Source organism: Pezoporus occidentalis, unplaced genomic scaffold (genome assembly GCF_034315485.1).
Source record: "Pezoporus occidentalis ecotype Australia unplaced genomic scaffold, CSIRO_AGI_Poc_V1 ctg99, whole genome shotgun sequence".
Classification (NCBI taxonomy): Eukaryota; Metazoa; Chordata; class Aves; order Psittaciformes; family Psittacidae; genus Pezoporus; species Pezoporus occidentalis.
Window position 1 is genome coordinate 2,531,434 of NW_026916358.1, and position 20,743 is coordinate 2,552,176.

Consider the following 20,743-nt stretch of genomic DNA (forward strand, 5'->3'; position numbering starts at 1 on the left):
CCTTCAGGTACTGGAATGCTGCTCTAAGGTCTCCCCTGAGCCTTCTCTTCTCCAGGCTGAACAAACCCAGCTCTCTCAGCCTGTCTTTATAGGAGAGGTGCTCCAGCCCTCAAAGTGTTGTAGCCTTCCTCTGGACTTGCTCAAACAGTGGTTCCAAAGAATGTTTACCAATATCATGATAGGCACTTTATATATATAAATACATATATATATATACAAAATATGTATTTCTTATGTTGGGGCCCAGAGCTGAATGAGATCAAACAAAAAAAAAGCAAATTCTCCTTGGTTTCAGGACTGATCCTTCATCTGTTCCTCCTTGCCTGGTTATACTTTCTATTAGTAACTGCTCTTTGTCAAAAAACACGATGCCAAGATAAAGGTGATTGCCCCAGTAGGACCAGGGTAGAAATTACTCAAAAATCTCAACTGTGTCCAGGTACAGTCCTTATTTCAAGTCCCAGAGCAGCCCTGCGAGATGGAGGTTGGTGGTGCTTTGACCTTAAATACCTTGTACCTCGAGTGACAGCTCACATGTAGGCATTGGCAGCTATAAAATTTTTAGCTGGTGGAGATATTACCAGGATTTCTTTTTTTTTGTTTGTTTAAACTTGTGTTCGTATAATGTAAAAGAGGAAAATACTGTGCAAAGCGAAAGTGGTATAGAGTATTCATTGTCAACAATAAAATGATACTTACATTGTTATAGTGCATAACAGAGGAAAAAGAGGTCACTGCATTGTAAAGAACCTTGTGACTGTCTTACTGCTTTTCATGCTTGGCTGAGCACCATGTACTTGTCTCTGCAAGTGTGAGGTTAGCCAGCAAAATCCCCACTGAGAGCTCCTGTGCAGGGACGCCACTACCTAGCAAAGTTATGTGCAGCTGAAAATACTGTGTGAGACAAAACATCTGCTTCATCCAACTTCAGTGCAAAAAAGGAGAATGCAATCACATGGTTACATGATATCCTTCCCCCCTCAGCTCACATACAAAACCATAGGGCAGCTGGGTTCTCAGGATCTTCGTCGGGGACTGTAGTAATAGGACAAGGGGTAATGGGTTCAAACTTAAAAAGCAGAGATTTAGGTTGGATATAAGGAAGAAATTCTTTACTGTGAGGGTGATGAGACACTGGCGCAGGTTGCCCAAAGAAGCTGCGGCTGCCCCATCCCTGGCAGTGTTCAAAGCCAGGTTAGATGGGGCTTTGAGTGATCTGATCCTTTTAAGTTTAAACCTTTAAGGCCCCTTCCAACCCAAGCCATGCTATGATTTTAACTTTATGATGACTGGCACAATGTTACTCTACCATTTCTAAGCTTCACACATTTGCAGCTAGCATTTCTCAGTGTATACCCTGAAATTAGATTGTTGAAAACTAGCATTAACTGATATTTATTATTTCTCACTGAAATCTCTTTCCAGAAGGAAAAAAAATCCTGGAAAGACAATCTGAATCTACCCTTTTGAAACCCAACACATTTATTTTCATATTAATCTGTTGCTATAAAATCAATACAAGGAAGATTCATCGTAATTTCTTTCTCAAGTTACATACCAGTTCTGAAAATAGCTCTCTTCATTAGATTGCAAACTGCTCCATCTTGTGGTAACATAGCAGCATTAATGCAAAACAGCAACACCCCTACAGCTTTACCTTTCTGGTTATATTCCATTTGTCTTAGAGACAGTTTGGTATCTTAACTCAGAGCCAAACATCTATGTGTCGAAGGCAAAAAAGAGGAACCCGGATGAATCACAACATACATCAGCTAAAACCACAGACAGCCTTTTCCTTTTTGAACCATGTTCAGAATACACTGTTACGATTAAAGTACAAGCACCAGTCACGTTCAGGACACCTTTCTGAAATGTTGTTGGCAAGATAACTTGGTCCACACAAAGTGGTTCAAAACAGAGGCCTGGGAAGCCTGGCTCAGACACAGTTAGTAGGCTGATGTTCAGGGCTGCTTCTTTCAGTAACTTTGGGAATGCAAGGGAATGAGAGAATCAGCAAGTTAAAACAGATTACTCAAACTGGTGAACTGATTCTACTACTGTGCTGCTGTCACAAACCAAAACTAACAACCCCAATGAAATTTCCATATTTGGCTCTCCTGTAAGATACTTCTGGTCTGATAAATATGTAACAATGAGTGACAAAAATGGTAGTTTCACAGAAACAGTCCTTAACCCAATCACTTCATCTCCTAACTCCTCAGCTGACATGTATTGCAAACAGAGACGGATTTCATACAAGTGAAAAATTCAGAATTAGTTGGAAGCCTGAGCAAGTAGCGATACAAAAGCAAGCAATCTGGTACATTAATAGTGGTCCTAAGGACTTCCCTAGAAAGTTGTGATAAATTCTACAGCTTTACCCTATCTGAAAATGTTAATGGATCGAAGCAGCAAAGGACCTGCACGTACATTTTTGGACAGTAAAACATCAAGAAATCCTTTAAAGCATGACAAAAAAATCCTGTATGTTTTAAGTACTGTTCTGCTGTTGCACTCTTCCACCTTCATTACCCAATACTGAGGTAGGAAAAAAAATATGGTCAAACTGATCCATTTTCATTTGTCTTAAGATAAAAACTCTACTATTAGATTTCATTCTCCATCTTCTTCAGCTAACACCTTCATTTAAGTCTGTATGTTCTGTTATGCAAACATGTCAAAAGAATCCTGAGGTACCTGTCCCAACACAGATATTTACTCAGTGATTTTATTACAAGCCACAGCTTTTACTGAAACATGATCTAGAGTTATTTTGCTACACACAAACAATTAAGAGTTGAATTAGCAGAAATGCTAATTAAGCCACCTTGTATTTGCCTTGGTGTAAAACATGTCTCATGTAACCCATTTGTTTTTCAAAGTGAGATGGATTGCCTCAGCTGTTGAATTCAACTTAAGTCATAGCATCATAGAATTATTTAGGTTGGAAAAGACCTTCAAGATCACTGAGTCCAACCATTAACCTAGCACTGCCAAGTCCCATGACTAAACCAAATCCCTAAGCACCACATCTACATGTCTTTTAAATACCTTTCAAATACCTCATGGGATGGTGACCACCACTTCTTTGGGCAGCCTGTTCCAGTGCTTGACAACCCTTCTTGTGAAGGACATTTTTCCTAATATCCAGTCTAAACTTTCCCTGGCACAACTTGAAGCCATTTCCTCTCAACCTATTGCTTGTTTCTTGGGAAGAAAAGAGACCAACACTCACCTTGCTACAACCTCCTTTCAGGTAGCTGCAGACACATTTTGAATAAGACACACTACCTTAGTTTACTGAGTATTCTCATGAAACAAGTAAAAAAGCACAGAGTGGTTTTGGGGAGTAAAGAATCAGAAATACATCAGTCAAGGATGCATACCCAGTTTACGAATTTCCCTGTTTTACTCAGTTCAAGAGATCCATTTACTTGCTGCCCTCTTCTTGAATAGTGCTCGGGAAAATAATGACCCATATTGATCACTCATAGCTGTTTATGACTTGCATTGCCCTGCCAGCACTTTTTGTTACCTCTGAGGTGTAATAGCTTTGGTATAACCTACAGCAAATAAGAAGTGGGGCAGACACTTTAGTGATTAGAAAATCTGCCTGGGAAGGAAGAATTCCAAGTATTGAAGTCTTCTAAATTAAAACAAAGTTGGAAGGTGCTTTGTTGTTAAAAATTACTGAGTTGAAAAGTTTTTCTCTAGTTTCTTTTGGTGTGATGAACCTTATACTCTTTTTTGCTGTAGTTCCTATGGGCTATGCTCTTCCTCGGAAGCTCTATGTATCCGACCTCTGTCCCAGGGTTGGCAATAAACCAAAATCTTGCACTTCTGGGTGAATGCTGTTAAGCACTATTCTATTTTGAAAGGATACAATTATAGACACTAGGTGGGCAGCACTGTCATCACCTCCTGCTTCTGATTTAAAAAAAGAAAAGTTATGACTGCTTTTGGCAAAGAATCTGATGCTATCTTTGTACATTAGCCATATTCGGAACATGCCTCCTTGTTCAAGCCCCTTGAGATTTAAGGGGTGGGGAAGAGTATTCTAAAAGATTAACTTTAGTCTAATCCCTTCAAGCTCTTTCTGCATTTGAGGAAAGAAGAGAAAAACTGACTCCTCCAGAGGGTGATTCAGAGCACCTAAATTTAGGTATTGCTCTGAATCACTCTCTACTTAACCTGGGGAGGCATCCTGAAGACAACTGATTCCACATGCAAAGGTTATGCTCCGTGACTGTTCCTTTCTCAACATCCCCTCAATTGTCAGTACCGTTCTCGCTACTTTCTTGACTCCACCACAGTTAGGTGGGAAGTTGTCACTAATCCTCAGATACATATGAGGCAGAAAGGGAGGCACGTCAAAGCTGTCCAAATACCTGGTTACGAGCTGCCTCATTCCAGAATTTAAATAGTCAAGTCATTAAACAAATAGACTGATTTTTAGAAGTTACAATCTAGCAACAGTTTCATAAATCATTACTGACTTCAGGGGAGCTAAGATGCAAAGCTGGCACTCACCCTATTATTTCAGATGTAGCATTTTGGCAAACCACATCACTGTTTTCTGCAATTCTAAGTAAATTTAAAGAAAGTTGCTTATTGTTTTTGGAACAAAGAGAAGGTGGTCGTTACAATGGAAAAAAATATCTTTATTACTAAATATATTTATACAACAGTTTTAAATCATAAATCAGTATGTTCTGGAATTCTGGCAGCACTCTGTTGTTCTTTAAATACTCAGACTTATCGCTTTTTCCAGGTGAATTTCCGTCTGGCTCCCTCCTGACCAGGCTTTTTTCGCTCCTTCACACGTGGGTCATACGTTAGTAGTCCAGCTACAAAACACAGACAAGCACCCATTTGTTTACTGTTACTAGTTAATATTAGATATACTACATGTGGGGGATCGAAGGCAGCCAATAATTTCGCATATGAATTGGAACATCTAGAAGGATAAAGATTCAATATAAAACACAGGGAAATGAATTTCACCAGATCCTCTAGCATGTCAACTTTTCTTCAGTAACTGAAATTTCTTTACATTTTACTTTACAAACCAGTACAATCCCACACTATTTTATATCTATACTGCTTAAGCCTTTACAGCAGTGGTGTCCAAACTTTCTCAGCATGCACCCCCAATATATGTGTATTTATTAATTTAGAAATTATATAGACTACCAAAATTCTAGTATTTTCTTCCTGTACTCCCACGGTGCATCTTGCACAACACCAGGATGCACACACCCCACTTTGGAGACCACTGCTTTAAAGTGCACTTAGTGTTTCCAAAGTATATTTGGCAGTGTCCAAAACATGTTCAGAATTATGCTGATGTCATTACAGACACCCAACTCAATACAGCGTCAGTTTACAGGAGTATTCCTAGCAAGTCATACTTGTCAGTAGGTCTTGTTGCAACGATACTAGCATGAAGATAGCTTTACTTCCATGGATGGCAATAGAGTGAAAAAAAATCATAGTTGTTCTGCCAGTAATGCACACTGGTATGTCTCCCTAAGAGCCCAGAAAGAGCATAGTTAAAAGCTAAATTATGATTATTCTTTATTTGCTGAAACAGTATGGCATCTAATCACTGAGAAGCACCAAATACTGCAGTTACTCAATTTCTATTTTATCCCAGGTAGCTTGTAACCTCTAAATAAAGCAATAAAGAAACTCTTTCAGTCTGGTTAGTTGCGTGTAGTAAGTTTATGCTCACTACTATCCCTTCAAAGCTAACCCTCTAGAATAAAACTTTTTAAACATCAGTAAGATGCAACTAATCAAGTAAAACAAAATACAATCTTAATACCTTATAGCTCAATAATGCCTGATCAAGATTTGTTATAGCGAGTACACATTCATGAGTTGTAATTCTATGTTTTCGCAATAGAAGATGGTTAACAGACGTAACAGAGGTCATGAACAGATGGAAAGAATGCTCAAAAAGTCATTCCAAATTGTACACAAAGGATGCTATGAAACAAGCAAAAACAACTTAAAAGTAAAAGAAAATCCCTTCATAAAATATACAAGGTTTCACTGGGATTATTTACTCAAATCTGCGCTATCTGATCCTAAATGATCCTCGTATTAATTCCGTTAATTATCAGAGCACATTAAAAAATGCTGAGGTAATTTCAGTCCTACCTAGCCTCATGAATTCCACCTCCTTTTCTGTCACAAAGCTCCTTAAGGCTTTTGCAGAGGCTAAACGTATTGCTCCAGCCTGTGCTGATCTTCCTCCACCAGAGACTGTGCAAACCATATCATGTTTTCCAATTCTGTCGAGAAACTGGAAAGGGAACAACAACTGTTCTCTAAAAATAAAAATAAATAATAATAATAAAATATATACATGTATATAAAGTAACATGCTATGTACATTTCTTATCATAATATATATGAAAACAGTTAACTTTCAGGCAGAGATCCAGAAAGACATTTGTATCTCTAATTTCCTACTGATACCAACTAAATCAATGGGAAATCAGCAGCTAGAAACTGACAACAGTGAGTATTTTAAGTTCAATTTTACAACTAATTAGTGAAACAAAAGTATCTATAAATGCCAAGATCCTTCAACTCTGGATATTAAAACTGAGCAATCTCTCACTTTATTCCTGAGCTCAGGAAAAATAAAAATCACATGAGGGATAGAAACCTCATGTCAGCCTTATGAGAGGTCGTCTCTATATTAGACTGTGCTCATCCTCCAATATCTGAAGCTTTACATGAAGTGTCTCACCTTGCTTGCCTCCACTGTGTTACTGTATGCCACGTACAATCTGCAAATCTCTCAGGAAGCACTTAAAAGACATTGTGTATTTTTTTTTTAATAAACTGCAAGCAGGGAACAAAATTTCACCAAATACCTGTGCTCTTGGGTTTTGCATCCCTTCAGAAAGGGAGAGACAAGAAACACAGAGCAAGGCTTCCCTAGCAGTTCTTATACTACTGACTCCTGAAAACTAGGAGGAAAAACAAGACAAAACGAAGAAAAAAAGCATCAACTCTGTGGTGGAACACAGAACCAAATATATAATTGCATGGCATGACTTTTGCTCGAGTAACTTAAGTAAGAATACAGCATTCCAAAGTGCTCTCACCTGTCCTGCAGCACTGGGAAGTAATGTAAAATGTCTGTTCCATTCACTGTAACTTTTCCACTCCCATTGTCATACACTACTGCAGTAGCTCTTGCAGTTTTTCTTCTACCTTAAAGGAATTAAGCCAAATCTGTTATGAGGCTTCAATATTCCACAGAACTTCAAGTGCCCAGAAAGTTAAGCAACTCTCAACACTTTCATACTGTATCAGCTGTTTCTTTTTGGATGCTGAGGTAACAACAACAACAAAAATTAAGTGCAGGAAATAAATACAAGCAATACACAACTAGCTTTCAATATTTGTACTCATGTCTGTCAAAGAGGTGGGGAGTGTGTGTTGGGAGGAGGTAAAAGTAACACTCTACCTCCCATAACTTCAGTAGGTCAGGACATTTTCTTGACCTGGTGATGTCATGTATATGAAAATAAACAGCTTGTTGAACTCCCGTGTTTACTGTAAGTACATTTTCTAGTAATATTAAAATACTTTATAAAATCATAGAAAGGTACGGAAGTTTAAGGATATTCACATGGGAGCGGTTAACATTTTAATTATACTCGTATAAGCAATGCCTATGCATCAGTTGGCATAGCTTCCTCAGAAATTACTACTTACAGTTAGCTCTCTAACTGCATTAGCTTCAAGTTAAACCAGGATAAACTCCCTGTGCTACAGCCTAAGACCAGTTTTCTGAAGCACAAAGGAAGGAAGCATTCTGATAAAGGAATTATGAAAAAATTAGATGTTTTTCTCAGTTTAGGAGGGTGATGGGACACAAGACTGTTCTTGAACTTAAATTCTTACGGCTTTTCTTAAATAAGATGGGCTGTATGTTTATCAAGCTTCAATAACTACTGTTCTGAAGGGACTACTGAAAATCAGTGTGGATTAAACCCCAGATTTGCACTCTAGCCTCTCCTTGTTGTCATATCATCTTGAAGCCAACCCAGCTAGAACAGAGCTCTCTAGCCATTTTGCCCTCAGATTCTCTGCAACCTTTTTTCTTATTCTCATCTGCTGTTTGCTGCTTAAGAATACACATCACCTCTAAGGCTCCTCTTGAACATACAGCATAAAATGTGTGCGCACACACATGCTTTGTTCATCAAGTCAGACTTTCCTACACGTTGTCGCTACACTACTTTTTCTAGGCAATCACTCATATCATATATCATTCTTCCCTCCACTAAAAACATAAGCAAGCGGTGTTTAGAGGATAGAAACCTTCACGGCTTTTCTCTAACATCACCTCTGTCTTGGTGATGGCAATGACTAATTCCTGTCTCCATCCCACAGTTAGCTCTGGTCATCCACTTGTTAAAAAAACTTAGGAATTCCTATTTTGCATGCTTGTAGGCTGTTTGTAAATATCCAGGCTCCTCCTTGGTATCTTCAAAGTTCTCCTTTGCTGGACTGCATACAAAAGTCATGATACAGGTTACTTAGTGGCCTAAGCATGCCACTTCTATACCAGTGTTACATCCATGTAATATATAGTAACAGTATAACAACACTGTTACATCCATTGAATTCTCCATAGGGGTTTGTACTCTCCCGGTCCCTTGCCCTTTATGTTCAAGTCCACTCTTGCCAGAAATTAAAGTCCTTTTGCATCCTACAACATGTAGCACAACGGGATCCTCTCTACTGAGGCACTACTGTACAGAAATACAGATAAAACTAACAGTTGATAGACTCTGTGCTAAAACTTTCCACTTTGCTACCAGGCCATGTCATAACTTAGTAAGCCATACCATAATGAACAATCATACATGCAATATACACGTAAGCATATAAAATGAAGTAGTGACACCTTCAGCAGCATTATACATATTACAAAGAAAGCAGTGTGAAGGGGAAAAAAATTCTGCATCATTACCAACCAACTTGAAATTATTACCTTCACCAGTGCTGAAGGCCACTCCTCGCTCATCATACTTCAAGGGCTCAATAACTACCTTTTGTAACTGCACAGGAACTTCTTTGGTAAACTTCTGTATATACTTCTCTTCGATGTCACCACGTGGCAACGTCATCAATTTTTGCAAGAGTTGAATAAACCTTGAATACTGAGGACAACAAGACTTCATTAAAGAATGCGAGTGTAATTGCATTTGCTAAAACTTTCTATTTTTATATAATTGATCTTTCCTACTTCACTTTTATTGATGATTTCTGACAAGATGACACTTTTGCACCTACATGCTGATTTAAGAACAGCATGCATCATTTTCTGTGTGACTAAAGATACCTATTTCTTTCTTCGGGCAACAATGAAACTTTAATTCAAAGCATAACCAACCCCTTTGTGATACAGGATTATTGTATTAGAATGAAGTTCATGTCACTTTTGAAAAGAAAACATTGAGGGGGTCTTCATTCTTTTATTATTGTTTCATTAAAATGGCAAAAGGAAAAGATTTTCACCTCGTTTTCAGTAAGTTAGCATGTTCATTGACTTGGAAATAATTTTATTGCACTAAACTGAACCTCTTAAATGATTATATTTCATAATATATACAGGAAATACCTATCTATCTATCTTTGGCTGTTCAAGCTGAGTTACTTTAATGTTTATGATTTCCTTTAAAACCGAACAATCAAGCTATTTAAAAATTCAAGAGATACTTGACTTAAAGGGCAACCTCTTGAAATAAATTATCCTTTGCTACTGTGTGGTTCTCCTTCCCCCTTACACCCCCACCAAAGTTCTTCAACACGTGATTAAAGAGTAAACACCACTGTGTTAACCCATTTGTGCTAAAAGCTGGGATGTCCTGTTACGAAGTGTTACTGCAGGAGCACCGGACAGCTGCTCACTGGATATAAAGGTATGCTATGAACTAAAATGGATTTCTCATAGAGATAGCATAACCTTACTTTTGAAGCTACCTTTACTTACAAGCTGCTATTAAAAGTGTTTTTTCTTCTCTCCATTACCAAAGCCTTCTGCACAAAATTAATACTTTTCTCGTAACTGAGCAATAGTCCCTAAACTCTGACATCACTTAGAAAGTTACTTCTAATGATATGACACAGACGTGGTAAAGCCTTTGAAGAACAGAAATACAAACATTAAAAAATTGTAGAGGCTACAGATGCAGAAAGCTTCCAACAGTTCACTTGCAGAGTGCAAAGGGAAAAAAATACAAACAGCTCTGATTTTGTTTAATCATGCAAACACCACAGAAAATTTTGTTGCAATGGCAAAATACAAGAATTTGAGCAGGTAAGATCGGTAGCTCATATGGAGACATTTCAAATACATGTTTTATTCTATAGGCTGAGGCTTTGTGGTCTTACATGTGAGAGATCAGTTAAAAAGCTCTGGGTTTGTTTTGGGAGGTTTCTGTTTGTTTTTTGTTGGTTTGGTTTGGGGGGGGGGGTGTGTGTTGGAGTTGGGTTTTTTGTTTGTTGGGCGTTTTCTGGATTATTGTCTTTTTTTAAGTTTAGTGCAGTCTGCTTTTACAGCTGTAGAATGTACAAAACCCAAGCAGCGAAGGACTAAACTGGTTGTACAACTAGATCAGTTCCTGGCACTCTAAGAGGAAAAACAGCTATGCCAAATGGAGGAGGCACTGAAAACACTGAAGTGACTCACAGAAGAAGCAGTTACAAGACAGAGGAAGTCTCCTGCCTAACCCAGGATGGAGAATTTACAACAGTGATTTCTAATTAATGCTTATGGAACACAATCTGCTTGAGACCTTTTCACATTGCCCACAGACAAGGAAGCCATCACATGTTACTGCTCTGGATGACAAGTGAGCAAATGGCATGTTTGCTGCTATTATGCTACTTTTGCAATGATGCTGTCCACAGGACAGAAGACACTGAAGAACACTGTTTCTCTAGGTGAGAAAATACTTGAGATGTTCAGACAAATAGTGTTATATTCTCTGGTACTATCATATTCAAGCTTAAAATTCCAAAAGAAAACTGAAGCTCGCCCCATAGATTGAACCTGCTGTTAACAAATTTAATGCTATTTAGGGGACTGTAGGAAAAAGCTCTGAGAAAAAGTGTACGACTATCAGGATGTATACAGTCTTATTCCCAGAGATACATGTAAAGAAGGACTACAAATCTAGACAGTGACAGGGTTTGCAGATCCTGGGAAACTGCAAAACCCTCCTCTCTCCCGCCATAATATTCATATCAAGGAGAATATAACCAGATTACTGTATCATACCATAGATCTGTATAGCTCTGTATCTTGGTTTTGGTATTTGATTCTGTAGCCAATCAGTAAGAACAAGAACCCCTCATTTCTGTGGTTTACCATTACAGAAAACCACCATGTCTCCCGTCTTGAACATTTACCCCTCCTCTACAATAAGCAACAGAGGTTTTAGCTCTGTCTTTCATCTGTAACTAGAATAAATGATTATTTATGTCTATTATAAAGTGCTACCATACTCCTGACTACATAATTAGATTACAAGGAAAAGTGCCTTAGACCTCACAATGTTACCAAGAGAAAATCTGAATTATGTTAGTTAACAATGGAAAATCCTTAACAGTTTTGTACTGTGCTAGATAAAAAAGCAACACAGCTCACTTTTCTTGAAAACGAATGCGACAGTGCTGTGAGCACATACAAACTTTATGAGAAAGAGGAGAATTCTTTTTGAAGAGCACCTGCTTCTGTTCTGCACAGTACCTTTTCAGCACCCAGAAAAGCACCCAGAGTTCATATTTTTAAGACACAAGCCTCCTTAAGATTAGAAAGATTAATTACTTACATCATTATCTGACAGTTTTTCTAACAACATTTCTTCCAATTCAATCTTAGTCAGCCATCTGCTGCCAGCCAGGTTTCTGTTTAAAATATCACATATATTCTCCCTTTAATTAACCATGCAATTAGAGTTACATCACAAAGGACCACATATAAGTCAGTCTTCCTTCAGAAATACATTTTCCAGTATAAATGAATACTGATCACATTCCTATAGTAAACATAAGAAAGCCTACATTGATTTTAAAAGATCTATCTTTTGACAAGGAAGTAACTTCACGTATTGAATTAACCACATGAAAATTAAGAGTATCAGTTATGCATTATTCATATTATCAAAGTCCAAGACTGAGCTAGAGTAATACTGTAATAGTGAACAATCTTCCCCATAACTTAGGACTTAGTTTTACAGGGCTGCTGCTAGGAAAACTTTGGCTTACAAGCAGCAAAGAACAAAATCAAAGGCAGAATGCTAAAAATCAGATTCTAAATTAACAGAATATTGCCTCCGGTCTTTACTCTTCCAATCAATACAAAAAACTCCACTAGCACTAAGCATAGTCAAAGTACTACTGCAGCAGTGACACACTGTATGCCGTCTACTGTGTAATCTTGACCTGCTCAGAAACTGCACTGATGATAGCAAAAGCAGAAATTTCTAAGAATATAGCCTCATATGGAGGTGCTAACACAAAGAAAAAACAATGCTTGAAAAAAATCTTTATGAAATGCCTATGATACAAACTGACCAACTAAACAGAATGCCACCATAAATATATATGCCAAGATTATCAGCTAAATTTAAGGCAAAGTTGCAAATAGTTTCTTTCCTCTTCAGGTTTTTTAGAAACAATCTTAATGAATGTTTTCAGCAGCATTAAGGAAGCTGTGATTCAGAAAGCACTCCTTCTGAAGGTTGATTTTAAGTAGTACTTCTTCTTAAGTATATATTTTAATGCTTTTCTGAGTCAGGGTACAAGAAACGTTTATTTAGAAATGATGCTGGGTTTAACAATAATTTTAAAAAGCTTCCAATCCTGAGAGACTCAAGTATATACTTACATTTACATATCACTACTTCCAGTGAAGTCAGTGAAATTTTTTACATGTGAAAAGCTGTAAATTTAAAGTACTTCAAGATCAGGTCCTAACCCTACAGTTAGTATTGTAGAATGGGTCCACAATAGATCATTTTCTGGGGAAAAAGAAAAACAAAATAGCCCTTCCCACCAAGACTTTACCTATACTTCACAGATGAATTATCCAAACTAATCTCAGAGGAAGTACCATATCCAGTGTGGAAAATAGGTCTCAAAAAACCTCTAAATTCTCTGAGCTTTTACAAACCTAACAGGGAAAAAACCTTTCATCTCTGACGGGCTTTAGGTCATTTTTCACATCAGTAAATGCACTGGCTGAGCTCCGTAAGGAGTCAGGTTATTTTTCAGCAGCATACACCAAGAAACTAAATTCATTTCCTTGTCTGCTCGGAAGCTAACATGAATCTATGATAAAACATTATGTGGGTCATAGGACACTATTTGTACCATGAAGAAACATGAACCTCTGTTACACAAGAAACTGAAATAATCTCAGCAAATTAATCCTTTCTAACACAAATAACAAATGTCTGAAATTAACAAATAATAAACTAATATGATGTGGATCTGGAACAGCACATAAATCTGGCTAGAAATCACACAGCAAGAACAAAGATAAAAATAACTTGAACAGTGAAAAACTAACTATACAGAAAAGCAATAAATGCCAAAATCAAAACTTTCTAGCTGTATCCATTTCTTTTAAAGACTTCCTTGTTTTAATACTCTAACATAAAATCCTTGCAAACCCCCCTCAAAATAGAAAATGAAGAGTATAGCCTAAGAGAAGCAAACAGTTCTTAAAGCATATATCCAGTTCAAAGACAATGCTGACTGTATGCACTAAGAAACAATCAACTGCAGCATCTCCCATAGCTTCTTCTGGTTGACATGTATTTTTTCTGTCCATTGGTTAACTAGCTGAAAAGATCTCCCTGTGCATACCACAGTAGTTAAAGAGGAAAAAGAAGATAAACTAAATTCAGTTACTAATAATGGTGGTATTTAAACAACCCCAACCAAATAAACTTCCTAAAATTAATATAGCTTTTGATGATTTACCTGTTCAAAGCCATTAGAAGAATTTTGATACTCTTCAAGTTGAATATTGGTAAGAAAAAACATTCAAGAGCTGTTATTAATGAAAGAGCCATAGGCTTTAGGATTTTTCCAACAGATAAACAACTTCTTAGGTACTTTTAAAGACCTTATTTTATTACAAATAAATTATCTCCTTTTTCAAAAATCTTTAATAAAGAAATAATTAGAAAACTTCATCTACAAAAAAAAAACAGAATTCTGTATACACTCATTTTCAAATCAAACTTTTATATAGGAGAGAATATTGAAAAGAGCAGGAAGATATTAAAGAACAAGAGAAATGGAGGTGGGGGGTGAGGGGTGTGCCTATTCAAACAGTGAGAAGCAAGCACTGCAAACATACATACTACGGGTAAGTCTTTTCAACCTGAAATTACCATGCAAATATTAGGCAAGGAATAGGGAAAAAGTCTGAAAATGTTCTTGTGGAATAAAAGGCAGGTAGCGTGGCGACCCACAAGAAGTGCCAAAACAACATATGGAAGCATTTTAATCAATATTCAGTCTAACTGAAAACTTACTTTTTTTCCTTCTGAGGAGGTAAGTCTTCAGCTGTCAGTTCATCTTCATACTTCTGAACGTTCAGCAATTTTTCATATGTGTCCTAAAATGCATATATAAAAAGTACTTAAATGCACTTTTCCATTTAATATTTAAATTTTGTTATTTAAAACACATGCTTATGTGGTTTTACTCTCCAAACACTTAAAAATGCAGGGGTTGGAAAACAAGCAGAGCTCTTGACAAAAAGAGAATACAGCAAGTTAAACCTAAACCAGTAAAAATTTAGGCAGTATATATAATATTTTCATAGGCAGGTCAAAAATAATTAATTTTTAATTCAGCTATTTTTCAGCAAAGGATCATATGCTTTTAAAAAAAAATCTCAACTGTATACAGACTAGATTCATATAATGGATATACTGCACAATAATTTCATCAGTGCATCTACAGTTTAGTTTGACTTCCTTAAAATACTGACAAGGTTTAATTTAGTTAAGAGTTTTGTACTTTTAAGAGTGTGAGCTTTATTGGTGGTCTGCATCAGCCAAAACTCCCTCTTCCCCAGGCATGTCTATAGGGACACACAAAGCTGTATATTTACCATAATCAGAGCTTCTGTTCTTTCAAATGTTACAGATATATTTAATCTGAATTTTGATTATTTTTTCCCCTCAAAATTCTTATCTATGCTATTATTTTCAAACAATGCTGTGACAGCTATTTACCACTTCAGAAAAACAAAAGGAAAAAAATACTCCAGAAATTCACACTGAAAATATCACAGAAGAAACACATTTTTAATTAAGTATTTTCAGGGTTTTTTCCCAGTTAAAAAACTTTCAGAGATACCTGGTTCTGAAATACAACATCTAATACTCTGAACTACAACACTGATTCAAATCACAAGTTTAATAGGAGTATTTGGAGAAATAATTTTAAGTGATATTGAAACAAAATAGGATTGCTGTACTACAACAAAGTACTTATTTGTCAAATAGTTTACTTCCATTAACAAGTGAAAATAGTTTATTATCACTATCATATACCTTATTAATATAATGATTAATAAGCAAATACTACACAGATACTATGGTGCAAGAATTAGCACAGGAAACAACTGTTAGGGTTTTTTTTTCTTTGCATTACTTACAAAAAGCAGTAAAAGAAGAAACATTAGCTCAGAAGTTAATCAATGAAACATTAGTTCTTAACGTAATACTGGGATGTGCAACAGCTTGCATTTAAAAAGAAAAAGCCAAGACAAAACCCCTTTGCTTAGTTATAAACACCTAGTGTTTAAGCTGATTTATCCACTAATAATACACCCACACATAGACTAAAAATATTTGTACTGTAAGCGTATGAACTAAGAACAGATTGGTATCTGAGCGGCAGTTAAAGCATTTAAATAATAAATAATAAATAAGGACAACTCACTGAAGTCTTTGATGCTGGCCATTGGTGACATTTTTAACAGCACAGTGGAACAAAAGCACTTTTGGAATAACTACAGTATAAAATCCTAAAGCACAAAATTGTCTGCTTTTGAGACAGCCTCTCACCATAGTAGCAGCCTCTCATCATAGTAGCACACCTTTCAGAAATCTTTTATTTTTTATAGAGATAACTGTATCAGATAGAAACTCTGTAAATTTTTCAACTTAAAGTCCATCTTCAAACACAGGAAACATATATAAAAGAGTACAAGAAATCGTATTTTCAAATACTTCCAAAACTCATAAATAATCTGTAGATCTCTAAGATAACAAGATACTGCAGCATCACTGTGGGCAAGATGCATGTCACATCACTAATAATCTTAACATCTCCATTCAGAGCTGACTATTAAGCTGCAAAAATTACTGCCTATACATTAAAGGCACAAACATGATTTGGGTTACAGGGCATGAGATGTGCCTGACACTAGGCAATTTTTAGGCATCTGTAGTTAGACATGAGAAAGAATCAGTACGAAAGGTTCTGTTTGGGACTGTAGAGGGAGGGGAGGGGAAAGAGCGCTGTGCTGTGGCTCTCCCTCAGCTGCTTGGAACAGGCTTAAAGATTCCTCCAAGCTCCACGAGCTTCTGCATTTGGGAGCAGCCAAACCAGGCATGAAGACAACATTCTGCTGTTAGATGATGAGAAGAGGTACTGGGTTACTAGGTCTTACGTATAAGGAAGTTTTCCACTTTGGTGCTAGTCTCCCAGCTTACCTCTTGCCTTTGCAAGGCACCGAGTGTCACCTTCCTAACTGGCAAAAGCAGTCTGCAGTCTGCCCCCTCAAATAGCCACCATCTTCACTACACTCCAGCATATACATTTATGTACTGGAATGGTCAGCAGAAAAATACATGAACCAGGAGCTCAATAAAAACACAGCAGTTCTTTAAAAAAGGGCAGAGGGAAGGAATCACAACTGTTAGACTGGGATAGACTGACTACAGTCAGAATTGCTTCTGAACAGCAACTGAAGGATTTTCAGGTAAGGATTTTGTCATCATACTCAGAAACTACCAACAAACACAGGCAAATAAAATGAGATATGGGTTGCCATCCAGTAGTTTTTACTCTCAGAAATTTGTTGTTAAAATGAAAGAGCAAGCTTTACAACAGCTGGAACAAGATTTTCCTGAAGATCCTCCCTCTGTATTCCCAAAGAATACCAACACTCCACAGTCCATTTCAGTTCCAAGAATGTGCACTTCTAAGAATTACAATGATCTCTTTCAACTGTCCTTGTTAAATTACAGTAATTATGTCCATTCCTACAGAAAACCTTTTACACAGGAAATTAAGTCAAATGACATTAAAAAGTAATATTTTAAAATACTTCCAAGTGTAAGAAAATCACTAAATATAATTTCCTGCATATTTCTGGCACTGAAAGTGGACTTGCATCTCTTATGAAATAGAATTTTGGCTTGAAGTATTAAAAAAAAAATTAATGCATGTATTTAATCTCTGTATAAAGATGAAGTCAACAGACTAAAAGGACCACTCATGTGTGAACTCAAGTATGTTGGATTAGCCTTTGCAAAATCAGGAATCACATGTAATGCCTAATAATTTATCTGACAAATCTTAACTCCCCAATGGCTAAAGAAAGCTTCTGAAGACACACTTGCTTTTTCAAAGCTGACAGGTGAAGATTTTACTAATCACTTCAGAATTCAATAGTCCAATTCATGAATGTACACATCTGTGTGCCTTGTAAACTCAGCTATTACACAATCAAAATAGCTGATTTTACAAGATTGTCTATACACTGAAATGCTTCCATTTATAACAGAGAGATCAAATTTCACATACCTAGAAGGATGCTTTCTCAAAATAAAATCTTGTTTTACTGTGCAAAAAAAAAATAGTGATGAAATCAGCAAATGAAACCTTAGGAGGACAGATTTTTATTATAAAAAATATCTTCATATTTTGGTTAAAATATGCTGCAGATGATATTTTACATCAATTTGCCTTTTTCTTTTCTTATGTGGTTTTAACTTCAGCATATCCTGGGGGGGGGGGGGTAGTTCTGGTGGGGTTTTTTTGTGGGGTTGCTTGTTGTTTGTTTTTTTTTTTTAAGACTTTAAATGCTCTGCTGTTAGAGCATTTCCCTCTGATGAACCTTTGATATTTCCAAAAAAGTACAAGAAACACTATTACATAAAATTACTACTTTGTTAGACAAAATGGTATTAAGAAACCATTTTGTCTTGTTCTGCACATTAGAAGTATATTATTCTGGAAAACTCTTAAGTGATGATCAAATACAATATCAAACATTTGTGAAATGGTGTTTCATGTAATAAACATTATTTTGTGTATCAAAAAAAAAAAGTGTCCTTTTCCCTGCATCTAAACTTTATTCAACAGGCAGAACAAAGACAACAATGGAGTATAAAGCAAATATCCTTTATGAAAATTGACTTAATAGTCAAGGCATAACAACACATATATCAGCGGATATAATACATGCAAATATACACAGTTTATTTTTAGTAAGTGTATAATATTATTTATTAGCATTAATTAAATAATGCTGTGATCAGTTATATTACTAGCAATTCATAAAATTCAAGTTCCACATGAGTCTATGCAGTAATTAATGGCATACAAGTTTAAGCTAAATATTATGTTTATCCGATTTATTAGGCTTAATATAGCAACTTAAAAGACATCCTCAAATGGGATTGATTACTTACACTAGCCTGTATTAACATACATCCCCTTTTTTTCCCCAGCCAAATTAATTAGCTTTGAGACTTAAAAATACATTTTGTTAAATACACATTAGTCTAATAAGAGGTTAAAACAATGTTGGGAATTTCATGCAGATTTCAGCTTTCATTTGGCTGACTAAAGAAAAACCCTGTTAGACCTCACTTAACGGATTTAGATTTATAAAAGCCTATTTAATGAAAAAAATCAGAAACAGTAGAACACTCAAGTATCCTATACTAATGAAAATGCATTTGTCAAACCCATTTGTTTGAAGGTGGTTGCCCTACTGTTATGAACAAGATGCACACTATTCTGTTAGAGATTTCCAAGGCAAGCTTGCATACCCTTTCTAACTGCTAGGAAGAGCTAAAAATAAACTCGTGCTCCTTGTAAAATTTGTAATTTCTTCATTATGATGGAATGCAACAAAACATCTTGCCCTTGGGTTGCTCTGTTTCAGCCAAAACAAATGCAAATGGCTTGTCAGATGACAGCTGTTTGATAAGGCTCCTCTACAAGACCTGCATGCTTTACTTTTTTTCCGTGAAACTTGGGATGAAAGGCAGAAGGCAGGAAGAGAATTAATGTAGCATACAGTCTAAAGGCAATGCTACAACCGTGATTAAGTAGAAAAGTTAAAAGGCACAGATTTTCCACAGCCTTGCTGCGTGCAACCCATCCGTGTAACAAGTTGACAGGCCTAGCGCGTCAGCTCCATCATCCTCTCCGACAGCTAAAACGCAGCATTGCATCCCTTTTCAGAGAAAATTTGCGTCTGCACCATGAAGCGTTGTACATTATTTCTTAGCACTGCAGGGGGCTCAAGTCCATATGGAACCTTCACAAATATTACCACAGATCAAACCAGCGGCGTTTCGAGGCAGATTTGACATACCTATTTAAATGAACAGCAGGGGTCCTCGGGCTGCCTCAGGCTGTGCAGGAGAAAACCTCTGTGGAAAGCCTATGCTGCAGCTCCATTACTCAGCAAAGACACACTCTACATTTATCATTCATTTCATTTCTGCCAGGGCAAGAAGCTCATTTGCCCAAGGTCAACAACAAAAAAAGAAAGGGGGGGGGGGGAGTTGAGGGACTGGGGGGTGGGTTTTATTCTCCCAAAGAAATAAATGTACCTGACAAGTGGGGATTTTGTCCTTTGGGTAGGCAGAATGCAAATAAATATCAGATAATTCCACTAAAAACACTACCCTCAGTAAAGCTGTGCACTGAATTTGAGAACATGAAGCTTATTTTTTTGCTAACTGACTCACCACAGAACTAACTTTCTAAGACTATCTAATGAGGAAACAAAATCTGACATGATTGTCCAATTAAATCTTTCTGCATACATTATAAATTCTTTTGTCTTCTCTACATACATGAAAGAAACATGCACATCTTTCTATAAACTCCTCTAAAGAGAAAGACAACGCGGGCATCATTGATGGTCATAGATATAAAATGTCTGTTCATCATACACATTAAGACTCAGGGTCTAGTGATGTTCTATTAGTTACAGCTTTTTTCATATAGGTAAACAGATGCAGATCCTTTACTCCTGGAACCATACTAATCAGAAAAAGCCTTAAGTTTGCATGAATGGAAGAGTCTTAGAAAAATCAATTAAGCAGTTTAAATGCAAATTTTCTTCACACTGAATGTCAGCACAAATAGCATTTCCTACAGCTTTGCCCTTCAAGGGGGAAAAAAAAAAAACAAACACGAAAACAAACCCACAAACTAAAACAAACTATTTTCTATTCTACACTGAATTTTCCTAAAACTAGGCATTTTTGTTGTATATGCATTCACCACTGCTAACCAGATACTGCCTACAAGAAAGCATGTGGACTATTCAAACCTAATCCACAGCAAGAACTGTAAAATAAACCAAAAACTAATAGTGAGAACTATTATGTGGTCTGCTCTCTTAATTATGATATAAAAACAC

The 20,743-nt window shown here is 36.5% G+C and overlaps 1 protein-coding gene across 2 annotated transcripts in view; it reads right to left on the reverse strand.

Annotated features, from left to right (window-relative positions):
• Positions 1–4,652: 4,652 nt before the first annotated feature.
• MRPS9 (mitochondrial ribosomal protein S9) overlaps positions 4,653–20,743 on the reverse strand; it is a 34,331-nt gene continuing 18,240 nt past the window's right edge. For both annotated transcript variants that reach the window (XM_062606919.1, XM_062606920.1), the window contains 6 exons: positions 14,589–14,671; positions 11,871–11,946; positions 9,026–9,194; positions 7,125–7,233; positions 6,166–6,335; positions 4,653–4,847 (listed from right to left, as the gene is read on the reverse strand). In XM_062606919.1, the coding sequence (XP_062462903.1) occupies positions 4,756–4,847; positions 6,166–6,335; positions 7,125–7,233; positions 9,026–9,194; positions 11,871–11,946; positions 14,589–14,671 (699 nt within the window). In that variant the 3' untranslated portion in view covers positions 4,653–4,755. The remainder of the gene's footprint in view (positions 4,848–6,165; positions 6,336–7,124; positions 7,234–9,025; positions 9,195–11,870; positions 11,947–14,588; positions 14,672–20,743) is intronic.